This window comes from Asparagus officinalis, chromosome 7 (genome assembly GCF_001876935.1).
Source record: "Asparagus officinalis chromosome 7, Aspof.V1, whole genome shotgun sequence".
NCBI lineage: Eukaryota > Viridiplantae > Streptophyta > Magnoliopsida > Asparagales > Asparagaceae > Asparagus > Asparagus officinalis.
In genome coordinates, this window is record NC_033800.1 from 51086730 (window position 1) to 51113758 (window position 27029).

The window sequence follows — 27029 nt, forward strand, 5'->3', positions numbered from 1 at the left end:
TGTTTGAGCATAGACATGTCAAGAGAGGATTTTTTTTTAGCTTAAAAGATAACACTTTTACTCTTTTAAATCTCTCGGTCATCTCAATTCTCATATCACAAGCAAAATCGTTAAATCAATTACTTTACAAACTAGAATCAAACCTTAATCATTTAAGACATAAAAGTATTAGTATAAGTTATCTTTTCATCTATAAAGTGCATGAGTTTGTAGACAATTATATGGTTATAAAATTTCTAAAACCGAACCGAACTGTTGAAAATCGGTTGGTTCGGTCAGATTATTCGGTTTGCACCAAATAACGCTCTGTCCTGATACCACTTAATCATAAGTCAAATAGATCTTAATCAAGAAAAATAAAAATTAGACATGGTCAAAATTGAAGAAGTGAACAAGAAATAGGTTTGAAATGACGTGACACAATTGTTCTAATTTCCCACATCAACAACTACGAGAACACCCATGTTGTACCGAATAGACCAATCTGTCCCCGGATCTAACCTCCTCATTAAATCCCAATTAATACTTGTCAATTTCAGGTAGCTGCAAATTAACTCGTATTAGCGCCATAATGATCCAAACTTTGGATAATCACAAGTTGAAGGGTATTGTGGTAATTTAGATGGATAAATAAATCAATCAAATTCCACAGACGATTTACTGGACGATCTCCTTTGGCGTGACACGAAAACCCTAATTTGATTATAAATTCCGCAAAAATTTGAACAAAGTTATTTGTGGTTCGAATATTTGATCAAAATTTTAGCAATTGAATCAGGTAATGGGACGTCGGCGGGCGTTTGGGGCTTTGATTTTGATTTGCTTATTTCTGGTTCCCGAAGGGAGAGGTAAAAATTTTTTCTGTTAAAATTTTCATTCCCTCGATTAGGTTGCTACAATGAAAATTCTTATATTCTGTGTGCATTTCATTCCAATATTGAAGTTTACTTTCTGAGTAGAAAAGAATCCACTTTTAGAAATTACGAAAAGGAGATTAAGTTTTACTAGTTCTAAGATTTTGACTTGAAAGACTGCGTGGCTAATAATAAATGATTAGTTCAAGTATTATAAGATAATCATTGCACCTTGTTCTGCTCTCCGTTATTGATGATTCACTTATCATATTCTTTATAGTAATTTCAATCTCAATTCTTGTGTTAGGTAGTGATTGCGATAGATGCATGTATAACGTCGTGGATGATTATTACAAGCTAAAACCAACAAGTGCCCCCGATTAAATTGTATTATTGGATATTGGAAGCTATTATAACTACTTATCGCCTTATAAGCAGGATGAGCTAATACATTTTGATTAGAGCTTTACGCTGCTTAATTAGAGCAATGTACTGAGTGAAGATGCAAAATGACTGTGAATGAGGTGGCTTTTTGGGGTATTTATCTCCGCATTTATATTTCTTATTTGTTGTCCTTCATTTCCCCCTTTTTGGAATGGCTAAATTACTACATTGCTACTTTTGGTGTACCCTCTTACCTGTTTGGTATTTTGTCTATATCCGGCGATGTTTTGGTATTTTTTTCTGAGCCAAATGTGCAATTAGACCCAAAACTTCACCACTGGTGGACAAAAAAACTTCACCAAATTAAAGTGATCGGGACCACTATTCCACCTTTACCAGCCGTAGCTTCCTATTAAGTTGCGTTTGAATTCCATGAATAAGATTCCTGTGTTTTGAAGATGTGTTTTCTGCGTGAACTGCTTGATCTGTTCAGAATTACTTGAGGAAAGCCTTTGGCCAATTTGTTGTTCCAGAAACCTAGGGAACCCCATTATGATTTGAGGCTCCAAGCCAATCCCCGAAATAAATTAATCAGTTTACTGGCACAGAAGAGTTAAATCAGATTTGAATTCATGCATGCATACTCATCTTTGCGCACACATGCATACATTCATCGTTCTGTTGCAATTTGCAAAATATTTGTTATTTTCAATCTTTTATGCTCACTTATCTCAGTGTTTAATTTTTGTTCTGTTATTTTTGATAATTATAGAACTCAAGATCAAGGATGAAGATTACACTGATATCTACAACCATACACTTGCAGTGATACTAGCGGAGTATGCCTCTGCTGTGAGTTTTATCCTGAGAAGTTCTTTGAGCTAAAGTAATCCTAAATTTATGTGCATTTGACTGCTCAAATTGCATTTGATGAAAAGAAATTGCTTGGATTTTTCATATGCATAAAATCTATGTTTGTTGGTTACAGTGTAATTTTATGCTTTATTAAAATGTTGATGTACATCTCCATCATCCACAGGGCTTCTCATCTATATCTTGCTGTATTCTGCAGGTGTACGTGACTGATCTAACTGAACTCTTTACGTGGACCTGCTCTAGGTGTACTGATTTGACGACAGTATGTAGAGGAGAAAATTTTGAAATCAACCATTTTGAGAATTTATTCAGAAAAAACGACATTCTCCCTTAAAATGAGAAAAAATCGACCGTTTTTAGCCCTCGCGGGCAGAAAACGGTTGATTTTTCTGAAGGTTTTTTTTATTACACGGGACTACTAGTCCTGTGTAATTAGGGCATGCTAATCCATCATTAGTCATGCCAAGGAAATGGAAAATGGACGGGACTACTAGTCCCGTATAATTTGGCCGCTTAATTAAAGCTTTAAATTACACGGGATTAGAGTCCCGTGTATTACAGAAATTGCATTTTAGCAAAATCGACCGTTCTCTCACGACGAGCGGTCGATTTTGCTAATTTTTTTCCTAATTAGGTCGATTTTGCTGATTAAATTCTCAAATTGATTGATTTCAAAAATTTGTTCGTATTGTAGATCATGCTTATGCATTTCCGCTGACATTGATAGAAGTGCATCTGCTTAGAATTGAGATGTTGCGAAACTAATTAGTTGATAATATTGTATGTTTCCATTTTATTGTTGCTCATTCAACTGATTATCACATTGAAACAGAGCTTTGAGATGATAGAACTGATTGTTGATGTCCAGAACTGCTTACAGGTGCTTTCTTGTTTATAATAACCCTCACACGTGAACTTTATTAATTTGCTCTCGAGCTACTTGAGTGTGAATAATTTTGCAAATGGTAGCAAATTTTATACAGGCATTTGTCGGTGTTGACCACAATCTTAATTCCACCATTATCGCTTTCAGAGGCACCCAAGAGCACAGGTAGTTGTAAACAGAAGGTCACCTTATTGGTTTCCTCAATTCTGAGTTGCCAACTTGGCATGTTTCTGGACATATAGTCCAAACTTACCAACAGTAAGTTTTTCTGCTGCACTTGCAGTTTACAGATCAAACAAGGCTTAAGGTGGTTTTTTTGAATATGTGAGAGAGCTTATTATTTTCCTATGAGATGGGACAGGCTCAGGAGTAAACTATCATGAAAGAATATATTTTGGGGAAAAGATTAGTTGATCCAATTCAAAGACCTAGTGTTTTACTTATTTATTTTTTTTCACAGGAGCACTTACATGTAAGAATGTAACTAGGGTTCTAGAGGAAAACACATACAGAAATTTATATATCGTAATGGTCAAATATAATCCAGTTCTCTTTTGTTCTGAAGCATAAGTGCTGGGAATCTCTGGTGAAAAATAAAGCTATCTTTCTCTATCCATATAGGTGTCAGTCACCTAGTTCCTTTATCTTGGCGTGAAAAACATTTGCTCAGGAGTTTCATATTTCTTGACTTCATTGAAGTTGTTTTTCTCCTTTTCTTTTTTAGGTGTTAAGAAGAAAACGAACAACAGCTAATAACATGAAACTGAGCAGTGCAAGCCTGGCCAGTGATTACTTATTGTTATTCAGTACAGCAGGGTAGTGAAATTATTAAGCAGATGACTCCTTTTGATTTTTGTTTTTGTTTCCATGTCACATATATCCTTGAATTCTTATTTTTTATTTTATTCTGTGGTCTCGGCTAATTTCAAATATAAGTCTGTTCATCAGATACCTTTATCAAACCTATCATTTCTTAAGAAATGTTGGCACATAATTGGTCCCCATACAACATTACGCTTAACAGGAGCATGATTCTTTGGTTTGATAAATTGCACTGGGGTAATATCATTAGCAGAAAAACTTTTTTCAATGGAATTTGGTCTATATTTTCAGTGAGTTAAATTGGGAGGATGAAAGAATTCAGTTTGGGTCCAGATGGAGTGTCACATCAAGACTCAGGAAATTTGATTTTTTTGCCTTTTTTTTATAAAATGATCATGCTTCTATTGATGAATCCTCGTCGAGTTTTTCTTTATGGGTATGATTTCATTTGGTCTTTCAGTTTTGCTGATTTAATGGTATTTGGGGTTGCTTTTATAGCATTCAGAACTGGATTGAAGACCTCTTTTGGAAACAAGTGGATCTGAACTATGATGACATGCCTGATGCGATGGTTGGTTCTATTCATTTGGACTGTATCTGCAATTGTATAGATATATACTACTAATTTTATAATGTTCAACATGGTTAAAGGTACACCGTGGATTCTATTTGGCTTACCATAACACGACTCTGCGACCTGGCATTCTAAGTGCTGTCCAGAGGACAAAGGAATTATATGGAAATCTGCCCATAATGGTTACTGGTCATTCGATGGGAGGGGCTATGGCTTCCTTTTGCGCTCTTGATCTTACTGTAAGTTTGAGCTCTTTTATAAGAACTATGTTGGCATTATTCTATTACAGTCTAGGTTACCCAGACACCTCGTTTGTGGGTGCCATATCCGTGTCCAACACATTTTGAACATGGATTCACTACTTACACACCATGGACATACGTGGTACAAAGTAAAACCCTTTTTCCCCATTACTAATAACTCTAGACTGATTTCTTTGGTCTATTTGGTTCAAAATCAATAAAATTTTGAGCCAGAAAATCGAAACTCATCAATTAAAGATGTGAGAAATAACACAGTCCCATTTAATTAAAACTAAACCATTCTACATCTTCTTCTTTGATCCCACTTCATCTGCTGTGAACCCAAAAATGAAGAGAAGGTCTCCATTCCTAGTTGCTCGACAATGACGAAATATCTTTGTTTGATTTAACTTATTTCTTAGTTGTTATAGATAATAAAAGAAAATACAACGGTTATAGGCATTTTAATTTAATATTGGATCTAATGTAATTTATAAATATATCGCCGTGTCCGCGTATTCTAGCTTTTATAATATGCCATGTCTGCAGCCACACCTGTATCTGTGCAACCTAAATTATAGGAGTTATGAGCTTCATGATCATTTTTAACACTTGTATTCTTGTCTATGACTATGTTTATATTTTATGTTTCTTATGGAGTACCAAGGCAGTTTTTTCTTCTAACGAATTTGGTTTTGAGGTCTGATAGTGTGGAATTATGTACTTGTCAGTAGCCATCGGCATCCATAAGCTTTCTCCTGACCTTTTTGTTTTCCGGTTTTATTAGTCATGCAAACTTTTATTATTGGTAAAACCATAGTGTATTGCTTTGAAGTAAATCATTACCATACTAGTCAGGGATCATTAAACTTTTTTCTCTTAACCCCAGAGCATCAGGGTAATTGCCATAATTTTGTCCTGAATTTACAGTAGAACTCATTTGCCATTTTTAATTGGTCATTAGTTGGATATCCTTTATCAGTGCTTTGCTTAACAACATTGAGCTTTATTAGCAGGCCCATTTTATTACTATTCACGCGGTGAGTGCTTGTATGTTTTGCCCCAACAATGTAAAGCATCTATACTTAGAGCTGAAAGAATCTGCATTTGGACTTAATTATTGCTAGAGTCACTTAATAAGTGAAAAGCAGACTATAGAAGACAGTTCGATTTATATTTTCCCTCCTATTTGTTATATTTCATATGAAGCTTTTTGATTCCAAAACAGTTTAAGCAGTTATCTTTGTACCATATGGGTTCTCTATGCCACAAGGTTTTTTCTCCACTCTTCATGCAGAGGACCTTAGCCTATTAAGATTAAAATATTTAATGTGAAATCTCTGTCCTGTAGCTATGGGAAATCATTTTGTTTGTGGATTGTATTATCTCTTGCTTACAGGTCAACTGTGGAGAATCCGATGTTCAACTCATGACTTTTGGACAGCCTAGAATCGGCAATGCTGTTTTTGCTTCATACTTCAGCAGACTTTTACCAAAGACGATTAGGGTGACACACGAGCACGACATGGTGCCACATCTACCACCGTATTATTCTTGTTTCCCTCGGAAGACATATCATCACTTCCCTAGAGAGGTAGCTCATAATATGTGCCTCACATAGTCATACATGATTTTAGTTGTTGTATATTTGTTTTGTGGATACGTCGTATATGCACTTTAGCTTTGGAAGTGATTCCCAATATCTGTTTCTATTCATGTGCGCTTACCTGGGAACAACCTTCTATCAAGTGACATACTGGTGCCAACTTCTGGGTGTCTGATTACACGCTTAGATTAATAGCATATCTTTAATATGCAACATTTGTTAGTTAATTATTGAAGAACAATAAACCTTATTAATTGCTCAATTAAAGGTCATGTTCATGGGCTTTATGTTTCATATTTTCTAGAGGGTTGTGAAGTTCACTTCATAAATAATTTTCAGGTGTGGCTCCACAATGCCGGTATAGGAAGTCTTGTATACTTGGTTGACGAAATCTGCGACAGCACTGGCGAAGACCCAAATTGTAGCAGGTCTGTCTCTCTCTCTACAAAAGAAAGAAAAAAAGTATTATAGATGGTCCTCTATATAAAATCATATAGCATTCAGGTGCATGTGATGCGTGCATAATATATGCGCTTGTATAAACAATAGTTATAGAAAAGAGGTCAAGAGCAAGAGAGGAAAAATTTAGAGAGGGTTTGTGATTTTGAAATAGTGGATGGTTCACTAGTTTTAGATTATTGTTTTTTTCCCAAACTTGTCCCTCAACTAAGTTGTAAACTACTAGAATATGTGCGTTTAATTTTTGGTATATTATTGGATTTTTTTTAAAGGTGACTAACCTAGGGGCAGAACTCAAAAAAGAGCTTTTCTTAAGGGCCTGTTTGGATTCGTAGGGGGTGAAGGGAAGTTAAGGGAAACCGAGTGAAGGGAAGGGAAGGGAATTCCCTTCCCCTTGGTTACACCCCAATTTGGGGGGTAACAAATTTTATACTATTAGGGGGTGAACCAAGGTGAATGGAGGTGAATTAACTTCACCTCCTAAGTGTTCCCAAACAAGATGAATGGAGGTGAATGGTTCCCCTAACTTCCCTTCACTCTCATTCCCCTCAATCCAAACAAGCCCTAAATGTAATAGTGATAGATAGGGAGGTAGGAGGATTTGTCAAAGCTGGTAGTTAATAACCATCTAGCTTTAAAATTTGGCTTGTACATGTGTCATCTCTTGCTTTTCTAAGGATATTCCAACTAAGACAAGTTGTCTCTTACCTCCCTAATCCCTATAATACCGTTGAGGGCCCTTCAATAGGATTCACTGTCACACACACACAGCTTTAAACCTCTCTTTTGAGAAGTACTTGCTGATTTCTCCTTTTAAAAGGTCTGTGAGCGGGAACAGCATTTTGGATCACCTTACATATTACGGCATCCAGCTATCAGCAGATTCCTGGGGCTCTTGCAGAATAGTGATGGACATAAAAATTAAGCAATACCACATGGACTCTGTTGGCAACATTATCATGTCAAGAGACCCGTCTATGCCGTCGTTTCTAAAGCTTGTTTCACAAAATAATACTGGCAGCAGTTCTGTATGAGCATCAGTAGCAGTGATGGGAACTACTCATCCTCCAGTGAGTTTATCGTCTGGAACTCGAAGCCCCTTCAATGGATGTTGAAGAAATAAGGGGGAATGGAAGAAAAGAGTCTGTATATATATTGTATATAGTTGGATTGTGGGGGGAATGGAAGAAAAGAGTCTGTATATATATTGTATATAGTTGGATTGTAATTTCTGAATGTATGTATGTGTTTGTTCTCTTGGAGATGCACATTTTTTAAGCTATATATTTATTTAATTTTTTAAGCTATATATTTATTTAATTTTTTAAGCTATATATTTATTTAATTTTTTAAGCTATGGTTTGGCTTATGTTTGTTGAAGAAAAAAAAATTCTTTCATATTAATTACTGAAACCCAAAGGGTCTTTTTTATGTCCTTGTTTCTTCTATGCTCAAGTTATCTTCAGTTATGACATTATGTTTTCCAAAGCAGAAGATTTCTTGGAGTACGAATCCTATCAGGCGTCCTGACACTGAGCGGAGCATTCTGATAGGAACAGAAAATCAATTGAGAGGCAATTGAGTAATTTGAGGTGACACCACCGAGGGTCAGAATTTTCCTGCACGATAAAAGGTTCTGATAGGAAAGCTAGTGGATTTCTTGATGTCAGTTGATTGTTATTGACATATTTACATTCAGATTCAATAAATTTCACACTACTGAAGCAGTAAATTTTCAGTTGCTTTCTGTGATTACTTTGTCAAACGTAAGAAAACCTGAAAATACAAAGTTCAGTTGATACAACTGAAACAAGAAAAAAAAAGAATAAAAGAGGAAAGAACTTGCAGATGTGTGAATCATGTTCTACAGCAGGAACCTTCTAGGGGTGTGGCTTGAAAACTCTTGTTCATGCGTTGAGATGCATGCCATCAGGAATTCAACGTAAACCACAATTGCTTGTGTTTTGTTCAGACTTATATCGCATTCGAATCCTACTTTTGTACAAAATCAACAATAAATTTTCAACAATTCAGACTACCGAATGTAAGTAGTAAAGCAAAGAGGCTACTTTGTAATTACCAAATCACGTACTGTAAAAGGCAAGACTTGAAAATGTAATAGAATATATAATCTTATGATATGAGATACAGGTAATAACAACACTCATAAACTCTCTTATGTAACAGAATATGACAGGCACCATTGCAGGCTTCACACAGAAGCCCCAAGTACAAAGTGCAAAACTGCACCATGGTGCATGATGGTGCAGAGCTACATGTGTAAATTGGGATCAATTGAAAAGATCTTCACCTTCCTGAACTGTGATAATAATAATTAACCTTATTTGCGAGCAGGGGAATGGATTCAAGATGCAAAATATGACTTCCAAGCTTTTTAAATACATTATTATCGCGTGGGGTTGCTATTCATTTGTGCCTTCGTAGCTACCAGCTGCATTTGATCGTCTTCTCTCTCTTGAATTCTCCCCCCAAAGCTTGGCTTCTGCAACTGCACGCTCCCTGTCAATATCCTTAAGACTCCTACGACTTTCTACTGCTTTCCCAAAGTTCTTTGGGCTGTCATTATGAGACTCATGTGCTTCAGGCTCCTCCAAGGTTTCCTTCCTATTATACCTGAAGCCAGGAGAATTTTGACGAGGTGAATCATTAGCACGTGGACTGTCGAATCCACCTCCAAGGCCTCTACTCTCCTCCTTGGTCCTTAGAGCATGTAGGCTAGCTCTGTTTCTTTGAGGAGGAGCTGCATTTGGATCGTAACTTTGTGAGGCTAAGTATGTGAGTGCTGTGACGACATCCCCAATAAGAGGCCGAGTTGCAGCTTGCTCCTGCAAGCACATAGCCGCAACTGCCAATGCTTGGTATAGGCCTCTCATTGGATAGCGGCCTTGTAGCAGTGGATCTGCCATTTTCGGAAATTTTCTTCGGTCCTTGAACAAGGGACGTGCCTGCATGTCGGATAAAATGAAGAGAAATATGGTTTAGTCAAGCAAGAATACAACAATAACAAAAACTAAGCCTTTAAAACACCCCCCACCCCCTTATCTTGATTGGAGGTCTGCTGCATGAGTCATATTCTTCCATTCAGTTCTATTGAGGGCTCACTCATCTGGTAAGTTAACCACTAGTATATCCTTCTTAAATAGCTTACAACGATGTTTCTTAAGCTTGTTTACAATTCTCCTAGCTCCATTAATTATAATCTTACCATTTCCCTAATTTGTGAATTCCTGCATTTAGTGGTCCATTGGCTCAAACCATCTCAATGCATTCTCTCACTTTTGTCTTGACTGGAGTAATATGTAACTGCATATTATTGTACTTACTTCTTATTTTATTTATTAGTGTATATTCACCCACGGATCATCACGTTTTTATTGGTCAATCAAGAATGGAGAACATTATGCAACTACATATGTAATTATTTCTCATTTTATCTATTCGCACATATTCACACATGCATCATAACATTTTTATTGGTTAGTCAAGAATGGAGAACATTACATAACAGCAGCAAAAGCTTCAATTACAAATTGTTGTGGTTGGCATTATGTCCTCTTTTCCTCCAATTCAAGAATACGAAACATTTATAATTGTTTCTGGGACTAGTTCTCATATCAATGGTTCACAATTTCAGTATGTAAAAAGGGGGAAAGGGTTTACTGAGCCATCTTACTCTTGAGTGATGACAGTTTTTACAAGTTTTTCCCCATGTTAAAGCATATAGTTCTTTCTTGGTAAATCATTTTGCAACTCTACAGAACAATGAAGGTAATAAGATGGAAAAACATGGCATTCTACAAATCAATGTTGTAACTGGAAAATTGGATGAACCAAAGCCATTGCACTTGGAACAAAAACACCATAAAAATGATCAAATAAATTGCGTGAGACAGTGAGGAGGGCTTACCCATGCTACTAAATTCTGTTCTCCAGTAGGCCTGGTGCTATCAATTGCTTTACGTCCAGTGATAATTTCAAGTAATACAACACCGAAACTGTAGACATCAGATTTGAGAGTCAGCTGTCCAGTCATAGCATACTCTGGAGCACAGTAGCCATAGGTGCCCATAACTCGTGTAGAGACATGGGTCTTGTCTCCGACTGGACCAAGTTTTGCAAGCCCGAAATCAGACAGCTTTGGATGATATCCTTCACCAAGCAGAATGTTTGACGACTTTAAATCTCTGTAAATAACAGGAGGGTTTGCTTTATCATGCAAGTACTCTAATCCCTTAGCTGCACCAGCGGCTATCTTCATCCGAGTATTCCAGTCGAGAGGTTCCTTGTCAGATGGAAGGTCTAAAAGAAAAGGAGTCCAAATCAGCCATCTGAAACAACTAAAGAACTAAGATATATCTTCTAAACTAAGAACCACGGCACAACTTCTATAATAACTAAAAGATGACACTTGAAAGTGAACCTTGAGGAACAAAGAAAAACTAGCAGGTTTAAGTCAAGTGACATTCTTAATCTTTGTGAAACATGTTTTTTGGCTGACTCTTATACTGGGGGCAATCACATTCATGCCTCTTAAATTTTCTTTTTCCTGTAGATGAAAACTAATGTTCTTGAGACTAGCTGCGATGGTACATGAGTTTCAAGCACCCTAGTAACCGGTACTTATAGAGGTAGCAGATTAACCCATACTGGATGGTTGATTACCCTGGAAAATCCCCATTGTTGGAACCAAACAAAGACAAAGGAGTTTAGAATGATCATCCAAGTTATGGCCGCTCATGTGAGCAAATAATGATCTGGTTATGGCAGAAGGAAATAGGCATTGTTGACAACCAGGCCATAATGTATATGGCTTACAAGTCTGCTTTCCACGAAGGGACTGAGCATAGTGAAGTTGATTGTTATTTCATTTGGCATATAGTCACACAAAAGAACATTTTTATTCCACACAATCCTTCTAGGTAACAGACTGACATTTTCGTAAATGCATCGTTACGAAAGTTTTTCTTTAATCTTTGTATAAAATAGGGCATGATTGACATCTATTCTCCAAATTAAGGAAGAGTGTAATGGGTTATTTTGTAATTTTCTATTGTTCCTATTTATTTCATCTATAAACACAAAAGCTGAACCAATTAGGGTTGATTCTCTTATGCCAAAATCTCTTTGAATAGAATGTGTGCTTACAAGTATTGTTAATGTTTCTATAAAGACTTCTCTGTTAGGTCTCATGTTTACCTACTATCTAATCTAGTTTTGATGATTAACAAACAATTCCTAACATCATTTGTCGAGTGTTTATATTTACTTGTTAGGAATTCTACACAAAGATCCTCCGTTGGAGGTTGGATAGATTTGAGCGTAAACGACGTTATTTTGAAGGTTAGTGGATATTAGAATGAAGCCATTTGCATTTCAAGTCAAAAACACTATTGCATTTCATCCATGTTACCAAGATCGAGCGTCACGAAGAGATTATTAGCTTGGGTATAGTTTTGTAGTCTAGGTTGTTTATACTTTATGTGTTTAGACTTACAGCTCAATTCATACACGTACACGTTTTTGAGAAAATATCAAGTTTTTGGATTATCGACTTTATGCAACAGTTTTACATCTTTCCCCAAGTCTATAAATTCATTCATAAGAATTTCTAAACTTATTTTGTCAAAATCAAGTATTTAACAAAACTCGTGTTTTGAACTTTTTACAGAATAGTAACTTTTCACAAACGGGAAATGCGTTTTCAAAAATTTCTTCTTTAGCATGTTTAATTTCATGTATACAAACATTTCCCCAAATTTTACTATTTTTGGAGTTGAATTGTTATTTTTAATTGAATTTACAAAATCAATTTCTCTACTAAATTTATTTCTAGAAAATTTGTGTATCAGTTTCAGTCGACTGACCAAGTGGAACCAGTCGATTTGCCAGAGACACATTTTCAAACCCTGCGGTCAGCCGCTCATCAGTCGACTGATACACATTTATCAGTCGATCGATAGCGCACGATAAGTCGACTGATACGACTTCATCAGTCGACTTACGGAGTTCTGATTTTCAGCTTCAGTCAACGGTCGACTCATCAGTCGACTGATCATGTTGCATAAGTCGACTTATGACACTGTAACGGCTAGTTTTCCAGACTCTGTGATTTCAGGGATTTTGTTGGATTTTGTGATTTTCCTTGGTTTTGAGGCTTTGTTTTAAGAACCTATATATACCCCTCAGTCCTCAATACTTAGTACTAACTAAGAAAAGTTTAAAGCAAAATTTTGCAAGTTTGTTTAAGTATTTTAAAGAAAAATTTAGTATATTGTTTATGTGAAGAGAGTTTCACAAGAGGAGGAGATCATTTCAGTTTGAGTATCAAATTTTCACATCTCTATCTCTCTTGTTTTCAGAGAAGTTTTTCTAAACTCAATCTCTAGCAAATTTGTATTTTGATTATCATATCTATAAGCTAGATTTTAATTGAGTTTGATTTTATTTATACTCATTGTTTATACACACACCCCTTGAGCTTAAGTATTTTCACATATAATATATTTGGGTTGTGTTGAGTGAATCATTGAGCGTGAGCTTTCATTTTCATTCTCAATTTGTATTAGAGAACAAATTTTGTATTTGCACTAAATTGTTGAGATCACGTTGTAATACACAAGAACACTTAGAGGAGTGGTTGGTGAGAGACCCTGATCAATTCCAAGAGAAGTGACGTTGGTTGTAAAACCTAAGGAGAGATAGTAAATCCAAGCACTTATAAGGTGACACAGGTAGGCTAATATTTAGAGGAGTGTCTTATGGTATTGACAATCGTGTGATTTGTAAACGTTATCGGTGAGCGTTGAAAACCGAATTGTGTAATTGTTATTTGTGTGATAGTGGAGAATCTCCTCGAGGGTGAGGAGCGAAGACGTAGGTCGACGATGACCGAACTCCTTGATCATTTTCTTGTGTTTGTGTTTGGCATTTGTGTATATTTCTCTTATATCTTGTGCCCATTGTTTATTTCGCCTATTGTCATATTGTTTATCATTGCTTATCCTTGCATATAATTTGTTGCATATCAAATTTGCTAGGATATTAGTTAATAAGTTTTAAATTTAACATCAATATCGGATTAGATTAGCAAATACTCTATTCACCCCCTCACCCCGTCTAGGGTACTTTCATTCTCTATTTTAGACAACCTACAACTTAGCACACAGGTAAATATAGCACCTGGTGGACGAGGGAAGATTAGCCTCATGACACATACAGAAACAAAGAAGACCTTTTTATCATGATTTGTGTTATTATTTCATTGTGAATGATGTCACTTTCATATGTTCAACATTTTCAATCATCCACCTCAACGTGTTTTACAATGGTAGAAATCCTGTGCTCAAATTTTTCATTTGATTATAAGTTCCTTATGTGTATTTCTATGGATTGCAAGTCTGCTTCACATAGGTCAAAGCTAGGTTACCCAGACACTTCGCTTTAGGTGTCGTATCCATGTCGGGCACGTGTTGGACGGATTCGCCATGGACACGTCAAGGACACATGTCATTCAAAGCAAAAATCAATTTCTCCATTTCTTATAACCCTAAATTGTTTTCTTTGGTACATCGAGCTCAAAACCAATTGGTTTTTTTAACTCAAAAACCAAAATCCATTAGTTAAAATTTTTGAAAAATACACATTTGATCTCATGCAATCAAAACTAAACTTTTATTGTTAAACCTTAATTCTTAGTTTGATTTAATTTGATTTTTAATTATTATAAATAGTAAAAGAAACATACAAATGCTATAGGTATTTTAATTCAATATTTGTTCTAATAGAGATTATACATAGACACATACATACATATATAGGTCTATGTATGTATGTTTACATCCGTATCCCTGACTTTTATAAATTTGTCGTCCCGTGACTGTGACCCTGTTTTTGTCCGCACCCGCACCCGCACCCGTATCCGTGCAACCTAGGTTCAAAGAGAATGTTAAGTAAACTAGGAACTTTAACTACATTTGTACTACAAGAATCAAAAGTGTGGTACCCTAAGAGACTCATAATTTATGACTGCGTTTCATAGGAGAGGGAACCCACATTTTTATTTCTTGCAGTACAAAAATAGCATGAAGTTTGTAGTTTAGTTAGCATTATTTTCCTAGTTCAAGTACTTAACATTATTTGATATGCCAGAGCCATGTGAACTTTTTGCATGTCTCTTTGCTTAGTGTTTATGCACCTTTCACATGCTGTTGGCAGATTTTTATGTATATCTGATATTAACAGCAAGTTTCTCTTAAGGCAAATTAAATCACATGTTGTTAGTACTTTGTTTCTCCTGCACAAATTGACTTTTCACAAGTTAGGAGAAAGGGAGGAAACTCCATCAATTTCTCATGTCTTTTTATGGGACACCTCATTGATAAAGGAAACGGCAATCAGAAAATGAAGTACAATTCGTTGCATCTCTGGTAGCTCATAGATCGCAAGTGATAAGAGGCTGTTTCCTTCTTTATAATATGTTGCTTAATATGTGGGAACATGAGATAACGTATTTTGCTATGCAATATATAGTGTACATAAGCTTGGATCTTCCCAATCATATGAAATATCGGTTTCTTGAGCTATTTTGCTGTTTACAAAATTGTTTCTTCTTTCAATATTCTTAAGTTTGTTGAGATACTAAATGATTGATATTTTTCGTCATGAGTGGTCATATTAGCCATCATATCATGCAATTATCATACTAGTGAAACTTTAAAAGAGCACTCAGCAGCCATATTTACAATTAAAAAGTCATTCTAGTGATTTACCACACAATCAAACACATCCAAAGTAGAGTAAGCTAATCAGTGGAAATGCAGTGTATGGAAACTAACCGTGCAAATGATCTTCTAACGATCTCAATGGCATGAACTCGTAAACAAGGAGTCGTTGATCTCCATCAGCACAATAACCAATAAGATTTACAAGATTTGGGTGGTGCAAGAGACTAAGCATGAGGACCTCCACAAGGAATTCCCTATTTCCTTGAAGGCCATTCCTATCCAGTTGTTTCACAGCAACAACCTACCAAAAATATTTTATTTGCATCATCAAATTAAAAAACTCCCTGTAAACTATAATTCAGAAGATATATCACACAACAAATACGCATAAGTTTCCAAGCTTTCCATTTTTTTTCCCCTTACAAAGGATTCATGAACATTGAGAAAAACAGTATTTTGAGTAAACTTGAACTGACCAGGGGGAGAAGAAAAGAGAAGAAAATTTTGTGCAACCTGTCCATCCTCCAAGCGACCTTTATATACACGACCGAAACCACCTTCACCAATCAAGCATTCTTGTCTAAAGTTCTGGGTAGCAGCAGCAAGCTCACGAAAAGTGAATGTTCGTGCTGCAATGCGGGTAGCATTTCCTTCTTTGGTAACTAAAGCTTCATTCTTGGACTCTGAACCACTTTGTGACTTTGATTTGTCTTGCACAAAGTAAGCAATTCAGATTTAGAATAATTAAATAAGGGAAACATAAGGTGAAACTAAGAGAAATAGACAAAAGGATAAATGTCAAGAAACTTTATTTACACCAGGAAATTATCAAAAGTTCCACAAGTAGTCACTTCTGCCCTGTGACAGACATGCAAGTAAATTAGCCCATTGACCCGTCATTACACTTTTTTCGTTCCTCTACAGCAAAACTACAATAGGTACTAACATACTACCATGAACATTGAGCTTCATGGTAGCAACTTAGAACAAATTAAGTTTATGTTAGTTTTCTGAGAAAATGTTGAAAGTTCATAAAGTTACTGTAATTTTATCCCAAGTAAATCTCCATCAATAATTTATATGTGGTACAAAGTTTTCCCGTATAACTCTGGGGCATTCACATAAGCATCAAAAGAGAAGCCATTGAAAGGGGCAAGTTATCCGATTATAGGTATTCAACGATGTTTGACAATTTGGCAGTTCTCTAGACTTGAGAAAACTGAAAAAGTTTAATATCAGAAGGTAGGACATAAAATTGATTGCGATCTAAGTTAGTTGGTGGAGCTCGTCCTAAGGTTTCTTTTCTCATAAGTTACCTTGTTGGGTTGACAATCGGGAACTGATTGGTAACTGATAGATGGTGAAGTGACAGAATAAGCAAGGAGGATTCTATGCCAAGTCCTTCATCACAACATTTGTAGTTCACCCCGGGCCTAACCTTAACTTGCATTGTTATTAACTCTAGTTTCAATTGATCCTTAAGATAAGTCCTTTAGCCTTTTATATGATAATTTACCATGTCAATGATAGTGCTCAATCTGACATTCAAAGACAATTCTATCTGTCAGAGGTTAAGTTTCTCTTAGGTTTAGCAATATTCCAGTATTTGGAAGGATTACGGATTACCTATGGTATATCTGTCATCACCCAACACAGTATATTGATCATTCACCACTGGTTCTATGGTGAAAACAAGTTTTTACCCTAATGATTTAAAGACATGATTGTTATATTTTGATAGCCTTCTACATTAAATGGTTCTAGTGAACATCCTAAGCTGATGCTTTTATAGTTTTGCAGTACTTTATAACATGATGTTAAATCATGTTAACCATTTAATTATGCATTTTTATGAAATAGGCCCATAAATTTTTTTATAATTTGAATATTAGTCTCTAACGAATCATCATTGGATATAATCCGAAACATTGTGAGCTCAACTTGATTAAGAATTCCTTTGATAAAACTTCATCCAGTCCTTTCATCGGAACCCACATAAAAGCTGACTAGAGTTCTTAAACTATTGTAATAGATATAGCTCTTCAAAATTTTCCCTCTCTTCTTTTCCTTGACATAACTATTTGGGATGACATCTAACCATAGACACATATCAGGTAGGATCCACAAAGACCTTCTGAGACATTTTTGATAGATGTCATGCAGATTCTACATATTTAAATTAGTTAAGGACTAGTAACTTGAAATGAAATTTGTTGGGAAGGTATATTCTAAAAATCTTTATCTCTAAATATATTCTTCTTGCAACTGCAGGGGATGTGTTTCAATTCAGTCTTTTAGCTTATGTTGTGTAGTTTGTGTATGAAAGATGGAGGTAATTCCCTACGACAGGGGTTACCATCTTAATGTTGGGTTTATGTCTAGCATCTCGTCAACCACCTAGTTAAGGAGGTGATAATACTAAGAAGTTCTATGTGAGTTTATTCTCACATCAGAGAAATAATGGAATGATCAGTGCTCAACGTGTTCTTGAAGAGTATAACAAAATAGGCTAACCTTTTGAGATTATTTGGCCACTGCCTATTAATAACTCCTCACTGGGTGTTTAACAGAACCGATGCTTAGGCTGATCAAATGTTTCAGACAATAATTGTACTATACTGCATCACAAAACCCATAAAAGTGGAAGATACACATAGGCACCTACCCACACCTACTATTCCACCTAACCAAAACAACAAGACAAAATGTGGAAGAGAGATAACACTATATGTAATATCCCGTATTCTAATTGTAATACCCAAGTATTTATCCTTTTGTTTATATTAATTAGTTTATTTTTGCAAATATATGTTGGAAAACAGACAAGTCCATTATTTTATTTCAAATAAACTAATTAATGTAAACAAAATTATAAACAATACTTGGGTATAACAATTAGAATATGGAATATTACACTATACGTCATCATAAAAAAGCCAACATACATTAACATTTGAACGTTTATGATGAGATTTGAACTCAAGATCTTTCATTCCTGGTTCTCTATACTATTAGTATACGCTTCGGAAGCTCCCATGGTGGCAATTCCAAGTACGTTAAGCAAGGAATGACCAAACCATGCATGTTGATCTATTGATACATCTATAATCACAATACGTAGCACACTTTTAGCCTTGCCATGTCGAACATGAATCGGACACACATGTCATTCATGTGTCTTCGACATGATAGTGTTGTTGTGTATAACGTTTTAGAATTTATTCATTTCATGTGGTATTCATGTCTCTGTATTCTTGTGCACACAAAATAGCCAGGGGCGGAGCAATGTTCAAGCTTGGGGGTCCCTGCCCAAAAAAAAAGCCATATATTTTGCACATTCTAACTTATATATGAATGAGTTTAACTATGTTAAAAAGCTTCAAGACAGCCTCGCTCAAAAATTAGTCAAACAAACTAGCAAACCCAACATGTATAACTAAAGGCTCATAGATTGAGCTAACCAATTAAAACCCCCCCATTTACAGTTAAAGGCCCGACCATCTCCAAATAAAATTACAGATTGGAAGGAGAGGTTTATCCTTAATCATCATGAGATTTTCTTAATTCTTTGAGCTTTAAACTTGGTCTTTCTTTTATTCACGTGGAAATTCTCATCCTAATCTCTAAAATTCACAAATTATTGAGGAATTTCTTTGATAGGATTAAACAACACTTTAATAATGTGAGACTAAGCTCGGAATGTATTTTTTTTTCAATTTACTTGTTTAATCACTTTTTCGATATCAGTTGATGCTGCATAAGGGTGTTCCTTTTTTTTTGGTGTTTAGTATCTCAATGCTTTTGAGTTGATATCTTCAAATGGAAGAATACAAATTTGATTTGTAGTTAGTGTTCATCAGTGTTTGCAAAGGCGTGCTCCTCATGCGATGTGGGGTAGTGGCGAAGCGCCCCGCATCTGATGCAGCAGCACCTTTTGCGCCTCGCCTACATTCTGACTTTGCGCATGGTGCATGTAGTACATACCCTCATATAATTTTGTTTGTTAACATTTCAATCAAATCTTTATACTCGATAATCCATATCTCAAAAAGCAAAATATATCCGTTAGGCCTTTTTAGTGTTTTTCAATTAAGGACAATAACTAATCCTTTGCTTGAATATTAGTCTTGATTTGACATTTTGATTTGAAATTTTATGAATTTTGCTACCATGTTGGGTGTTAGCATTAGAAATTAAGATCTTATATTGTGATTTTATAGTAAAGTATTATTTATCCTCACATATTTTTTATGTGAATTCTTAAACATGTTCTTTCGTGCTCGATTATATATCTTGAAAAATTATGTGTGCGGTGTACACCTCGCATAAATTGGGCGTGCGCATCACGTTGAGCCTCGCGCATGTGCTCGTAAAGATGCTTTGCACACCGCATTACACCTCGCGCATTGGCCTGTATCTGAAGGCTGAAGCCATTGCCTAGAATCAGTTTAGGTGTATATCCCTATGTTCTTCGGGCTCATATCAAACATGAGCCAAGGTGAAAGTGCACACTATTAATATGACCCATGAACGGAGATAGATTGGGCCAATCTACTTGAATCGAAATTGACTCAAAACAATTAATCCTTAATTAAGTTATGAGTCCAAACATATTTAACCACATATTCATCTAACTGTTCGTGGGACTAAATCTCATACTTTCTAACTGAATAGATGTGTGCCAATAGTAACACAACAGAACACTTTGAACCCTCTATTTCTAGTAGTTTCCTCAGACAACATTCATATGAAATTGAATAGCCATATAAAAATTGCTCAATATTTCTAACTTATAGCATCCCAACAACCCTCATTTTAAGCACAACGTAGTTCATTTCCATCAATTAATCATACAAAATCAAAATTTACCACTAATACACTTTAAATTGAACAAAAAAAGGACCAAATTGAAAAGAAAATTAAAAAAAAGGAAAATTACCAGAGGATGGGGCAACTGAAGCTTCCTTCTTTAGATCCCCTCCTCCTTGCTGACTACTATTCACCTCAATTTTGCTCCCCTTGGTCGATCCAAAGCAAGGGAAGCAACCCATCATCGAAATTACAAAAAGGCGACCATCGGAATCAATCAAACCCTCGATTCATCGGCGCCGATCGCAGCAGCGATCGATCGAGAATCGAAAAAGATTTTTTTTTCCCTTTTTCTGAGAATTGAAGGATGCAGTGGTTGAGAGAATGATGAAAAATATTAAAAAATAATTGGAAGGAGTTTAGAGAGAGAAAGAGATTGGGTTTGAGAGAGAGAGGAGAGAGAAAGAGTAAAGGTGAAAATAAAAATGTCATCTTGGTGAATAGTACAGTCAGTAACGAGTCAGTTCTGAATTAGGGATTTTGAAAAAATTAATTAAGCGTTAATGATGGTATTATTACTGTTTTAAAGACAGTATAATCCCTCTATTTAAGGAATTAAATTTGGAAAACCTTCTAGAAGCAGGTTTTTTCCCCTTTTTCTTTTTTTTTGAAATTGTTGTCAGAATTATTTTTCTGCGCCATTGACTTTTGTTGGTGGCTGATGCAAATGTTAGCGGAGGAAGTTCAATTAATGATTTTATTTTGTCTTTTTCTTGAAATTTATTATTACAAATGCAAGGTTTTTTGAAAATAGTAATTTTTCGAAAGAAATGTCTTTTAAATTAAGATAAAAGGTTTTCGTGTAACGTTCATAAATCATAATATCTTGTGTTCATAATTTATTCATTAAATTGTTCCGCTGAAATCCCTTTATCCTGCAACTTTTCCCCAAAAAAACGAAAAAACTTTGGGAAAATTGCACACAGTCCGGTCAAACTTTTTTCATCTCGCATAATGCAGCTAAAATTTTGGCTACATCACAAAATCCCTAAAGTTTAAACTTTTCTCTTAGAACTACCCTATCAATAACTAAATTTTTTTAAGAGAAAAAACCCTTAATTTGGAGATTAGGGCATGTTGTTAGCACAGTCAAATGATGAATTTCGAGTTTTTTTAATAATATTTTAATTAATTTACCAATTACAGGAGAGTTCTAGTGAGAGAAGTTTATAGTTCCGGGGATTTCCAGAGACACCCCAAAGATTTAGGGATTCTTGGCAAAACTCCCAAAGTTCAAGGGTCTTACTGAACTTAACCCTTACTTTTCACGTTGGAGAAAGTTTTCAGAGTAAGGGGTGTTTGGTTGTATGTTTTTACCATGTAAAAGGATGTAAAGTGTAAAAAAGTGGGTCCCAATGTCAGTTTTCATCACTTTCAATTGTTTGTTTGTAGTTGTGAAAATAGTGTAAAGTGATTTCATATGCTGATGTGGCTTGTAAAGTGATTTCATGAAAAAAAGACATGATTTTAGGAGAAAGCTAACATTGAAGTTAGGAAAAAATAATAAAAAATAATTCCAACCAATGTGATCATTTGAGTAGGGACCACTTTTTACACTTTTCAAACAAACAATTAAAGTTTTATTTTGCAAACCAAACAAGTGTTTTATGATTCCAATGGAATAAAAAACAAACAAAGAAAAGTATAAAAGTGAAATTGATGAGGTGGACAACAACTTTCCAAGTTATGTCATAAATACACAACTTTACCAACAACAACCAAACAGTCCCTAAGAGCCCCACGTAACTGTCCTATCGATAGCAGACGCCGTCATATATTTAAAATGGCGGCCCAACGAAACTGACTTCAATTTGTTGCCAACTTTAAAGCCTACGACAACCTAACAAGTAGCCCAATAGGCCTACAGCTATCGCCCTTGTAATCAATGTACTGTCCTTGTCAATATTAAAAAGGCTAAATTAGCACTTATGTACCCAATAATAAATGATTATCTATAATACTATACAGAGTTAGCCACTGATTATTAACTTCTTAATGTTTTATCACCAATAGACCTTAGATGACCAAGTGGAGTTATACAGCTAATATTTTTGTATAATAATGGAATGCGATTAATATTTTCAAGAGATACGATTACAAATCCTACCAGAGGGGGCAGTATCTTATCAAACTACCCCCATTGCTTTAGGTCATACGCAAGGGATGCTTGTATTTATCATATTCTTTTTGATAATTAAGTGATGATGATGGAGGAAGATGCCGTGTGCTTGATCCACTAAGATGTAGTTTAAGTATTTGAGAAGATTAGCTACCTTTCTTATGTCAAAAGAAAAGATCAATCTTCCTCATGAATTACACAAGTACAACAATTATTTTAAATACACATAATATTAATGAGCAAGTAAACGTTATCTCTTCAATGATCAACGACCCTTGATTCATGACACGATTTGTTGAATTAGATGTTAATATATCACCTATCAACTTCACAAATCATGCTCCAATCAAATCTAAATCCAAAAAAATAAAAATAAAAATAAAAATTAAACGGTAAAGATCTCATTTTAACTTAGTTGTTGGGTGTTGGTCGATCTCCTGGTATGAATCTCGTTGAAGTAAAATGGTGCAAGTATAGAATTCCTCGCTTTAAGCCCTCATATGTGGATTATGAAAAACTAATTACAATTATTAAGCTCCCCATTATCACTCACGAGGAGGATGCAAAAGAGTATGTATGTCTGCTGATGTATATATACTCCGTATTCGATAGTGCATAGATATGAATACACGTGCCATTTTAATTCATTTATACAGCATAAGTATGCAAGTATGGACATGGGTAAAATATCCGGATACAAAAACAGATATGCATATACCTTTATCGACTAGATAATGAAAGTTATTTGTAGATTAGTGAATCTGGAACTAATTTTCATGATTGGGATCAAAATGTAAGTAGGTCAGCATGCCAAGCACATCGGTGAAATATGATTTGCGTGTCATGTATATTTTCTTATTTTATCAGTTTTCAATCGTATCTAATAAGTTTTCAGATATATTTTCTTTTATCTGATCCGTATCTATATTCAAATTTGATAGATCTAGATATGAGTTTTCCCTACCGATTGATATTCGTAGTCATATTCGTATCCGTGATTGGTGAAGATATACAAATATGCTAAGAAGTTGTTTTTTATTTTTCATAAAAAAGAAAGGAAATCTGTGTTTGGTGGAAAAATTGAAAGAAGAAATGAGAAATTGTATTATTCTCTCTAACAGACTTAGAAAAAGAATTAATTATAATTCTCTCGATACAATCTTTCTCTAACAAACTTAGAAAAAAAAACAATCTTCTTGTATTGAATTCTCGATTTACAAAAGAGAGAAGGAATCGACGAACATCCTTCCCTTTGTTTAAAACTGGGTTCTTCTTGGTGTCGATGATATGCCTTCCTCGAAACTCGTGTCGAGTTTGCTTCTCGTTGACGATCCGACGTTTCACCTCGTTGGAACAAAATCTATTCCTCTCGGATTTGATGTCGTGGGGAACATGCGTGGCATGTTGAACAGAACTCCTGACGAGTTTAAGAACTCAGAATGAGTTTAAAACTCCGTAAAAGAGTTAATTTAAACCGAAAATCGGTTTGTAAGCCAAGGGAGAAAGCTCCAAAGATCTGTTGCTGAAGAAGACCTTCGGTTGCAGAGGAAAAATGCCGATCTCTAAAAGATTCCAGCTCTCTTGATGATCTGCCAAAAGATCTGATTTAAGTTGATTTTTTAGCTATTTATAAGGGATTAAGGAGTGTAACTGACCCCTAAAAATCGCTCCTAAGTGGGAGAGTGATCCCCTTAAATCATGGAAAACGGTTTTGAAACCGTTCAGCTCGTGTTTAAACAAGTCAAACGTAAAACCCGCGTTCTGGAATGAATTCTACGTTCGAACACAGCATTTGGAAGTTGTGTTGGCAGTTTTTAGAAACTGTGTTGACAGCAGTTTGGAAGCTGTGTTGGCAGCTTTTGGAAGCTGCGTTGGTAGCAGTTTTTTGAGCTGCGTTTGCAGCTGAATTAAATCTGCGTTTGTAGCTGGATTACGTAGTGATTGTGTTGCTTTGACTCTGGAACGAAGCCACTTGCATTTCATTTCTGGGATGCAGAGATGAACTCCGCATCTTGGACTGAAGAGATTGTTGACTTGTAATCTCTTTTGTCTGAGCGTTACAAAAATTATCATTTTGTAATATTTTCTTTAGCTCCTTGAAATGTGAGAGTCGTCAGATTGTAACTCTCGCTATTGATTGTTAAGAGTGTTGAATCAGAGCATTCATCGGTTTCCATGAAGGTCGTCGAATTGTAACCTTTCTTGATCTACGTGAAAATCTTCTAATTGTAGCCTTTTATTTATTGATGTGAAAGTCATTTGATAGTAACATTCATTGTCGAGTTATTGATGTGGAAGTCATCAAATTGTAACTTTCGTCATTGGTGTTTGATGGAGATCAGCTATCTGCAGTAATTTTTAGACAGCCTGCAAAACCTCATCCAAAGTTTTCGAAAGTTCGCAGTTGACTGGAATGAACTTTCAGAATACTTTGGATCCCTAAATTGGTTTGAAATATGTTGTTGAATGATGGTTCACTATATCTGTTTTGAAGGTATCATGAACCTGAATGTAGAACTTTGCTGCACAGGACTCGTCTATTGGTGATATGCATAGGATTTTTGGCAAATCCTCAGCCATCAATGGATTTGATGTGGTTTACTGATTACCGTTTGAAATCTGACTAGCATGTAAACTGTCTAAGTTCATTATACATGTAACGTTGTGCCAAAAGAATAAACTCTTTTAGGCTTGGTGCTATGATATTGAATACATAGGCTTTGTTATTTTCACGGGGAAAAGACTAACCGGCGACGCGTGTTAGGCATCGACTTGTCTCTAATTAGGGACTGAAACAAAACCCTCCATGCGTGTGAGACATGGATTTTAGCGTTATTAATAACAACCCCCTACGATATTGAATACGTAGACTTCGATGAATATGTGAGATGCAACTCATATTTGATCAGAATGATCCTTGTAGGAATTACTGAACACCCAAGGTGCAACCTAAATTTGGCTAAAATGATAATTGTAGGAATTGATGAACACCTAAGGCGTGCCTTGAACTTGGCTAAAATGGTAATTTCAGATGACTCGTTTTGTCTCTTTTCTTGATCAGCTCATCAAGGGTAATGATTTGAACAATATCCTTGTTAATCTTAGTGGGAATGTTAAGCCATTTGAAAGGATGAGTAGCGTGGGGGATCAAGTTCGATATTGTCAGCGACAGCAATTATAACTTATCTATACTCATCCAAGAGACTGCATAGCTTCTTGTTGTAAATCAGTTTCTTCTTGGTTTTCGTCACCTTGATGGCCATTGCTAGCTTCTCTATACAATACCCCTAATGGCAGTGGCAGCTCGACGTGAGGGTTAATTTGAAAGCTAAAACGCAGCATTGGTCTCTTGCGTTTGAAACTTGAAACGCAGGGTTACACCTTACGTTTGGAAAGATGAAACGTAGGATTAAACCTGACGTTTGAAGGCTGAAACGCAGGGTTACACCTTACATTTAGAAAACAAAATGCATAATTTATCCTTGCGTTTAGCAGTCCAACCGACTCACAACGGGTGGAATTTTTACCTAAAACCCCGCTTCGATTCGACAGATCTAGCAGTCTATAAAATAGACCTCCAAAGATCAAATCAAAAGTAATTTGACTTTCCTATTCTTCTCTGGCGAACGCAACGAAGATTTTTGTTTTCTTCTCCGTCGAGTACAGTTCACCTTCTTCAATAGGGTTAGAATGGCTCCCAAGAAGAGAACCATTTCCAAATCGAAGATTGCTGTAGGCTGTCTAGAAATCACAATGGATAGCTGATCCCCATCAAGCTCCAACAATGAAAGTTGCAATTAGATAGCTTTCATGCCAACAAACGAAAGCTGTAAATGGATGACTTTTCACATAGAGCGAGAAAAGTTACAATTCAATGACACTTCCGACAACTGATGAAAACTCTATTCAGCAGTCTTCACAATCTATAGTGAAAGTTACAATCTGATGACTTTCACACCCCACAATAGCTAATACGATGATTACTGAACAATGGTCCTTGCAACGCTCTACAGAAGAAGTTACAAATCAACTAGCTCCTTCTAAAATGCAGAACTCATCTTCGTGTTACAATTCTTGAAATGCAGGCGACCCCCACGTTTCCAAGCTGCAACAAGTAAAACGCAAGCGGCCCTTGCGTTTTTGACGTTCAGTCAACACCCAACCTCGCGTCTCAATTCCAAGACGCGAAGTTAGGGTTCTGAACGCCAAATTGGGTGTTTGACTCATTCAAATATGAGTCGAACGGTTTCAGAACCGTTTTCCCCATGATCTGAGGAAATCACGCCCACCTAGGAGCGGATTTAGAGGGTAGTTATAACCTCTTATCCACCTATAAAACCTCAACAAACTCAACGGAGTAAGGGGTTGGATCTTTTAGCATCTAAACCGCAGGTGGAGGCTCGGAGTTGGGGATTTTTCCTCTGGAGATAGAGGATTTAATTCAGATTCAGAAGATCAAATCTAAGGAGATCCTTCAGCAACAGAAAATTTGTTTGGTTATTAACCGAATTTTCGGTTCTAACAACTCTATTCACAGAGTTCTAACTCGTTCTGAGTTCTTAAACTCGTTAAGAGTTATTCATTAAACTTTATA

The 27029-nt window shown here is 35.8% G+C and overlaps 2 protein-coding genes across 4 annotated transcripts; one reads left to right on the plus strand and one right to left on the minus strand.

The window, feature by feature from the left end:
- On the plus strand, positions 639-7965 carry LOC109848943 (lipase-like). 2 transcript variants are annotated; one of them, XM_020418679.1, is made up of 10 exons: positions 639-848; positions 2011-2090; positions 2311-2376; positions 2947-2994; positions 3098-3168; positions 4321-4393; positions 4474-4635; positions 6038-6232; positions 6584-6672; positions 7524-7965. In XM_020418679.1, the coding sequence occupies exons 1-10, from the start codon at positions 782-784 to the stop codon at positions 7735-7737; spliced, it is 1065 nt and encodes a 354-aa protein (XP_020274268.1). In that variant the 5' UTR covers positions 639-781; the 3' UTR covers positions 7738-7965. The 2 variants fall into 2 exon arrangements, with proteins under 2 accessions (XP_020274268.1, XP_020274270.1); XM_020418681.1 differs by having other exon boundaries at positions 3098-3165.
- LOC109848166 (serine/threonine-protein kinase PBL27-like) lies at positions 8793-20715 on the minus strand. 2 transcript variants are annotated; one of them, XM_020417538.1, is made up of 5 exons: positions 20387-20715; positions 15961-16146; positions 15559-15748; positions 10632-11023; positions 8793-9669 (listed from the first exon to the last, which is right to left on the minus strand). In XM_020417538.1, exons 3-5 carry the CDS (start codon positions 15677-15679, stop codon positions 9127-9129), a joined length of 1056 nt encoding a protein of 351 aa, XP_020273127.1. In that variant the 5' UTR covers positions 15680-15748; positions 15961-16146; positions 20387-20715; the 3' UTR covers positions 8793-9126. The 2 variants fall into 2 exon arrangements, with proteins under 2 accessions (XP_020273127.1, XP_020273125.1); XM_020417536.1 differs by having other exon boundaries at positions 15961-16157.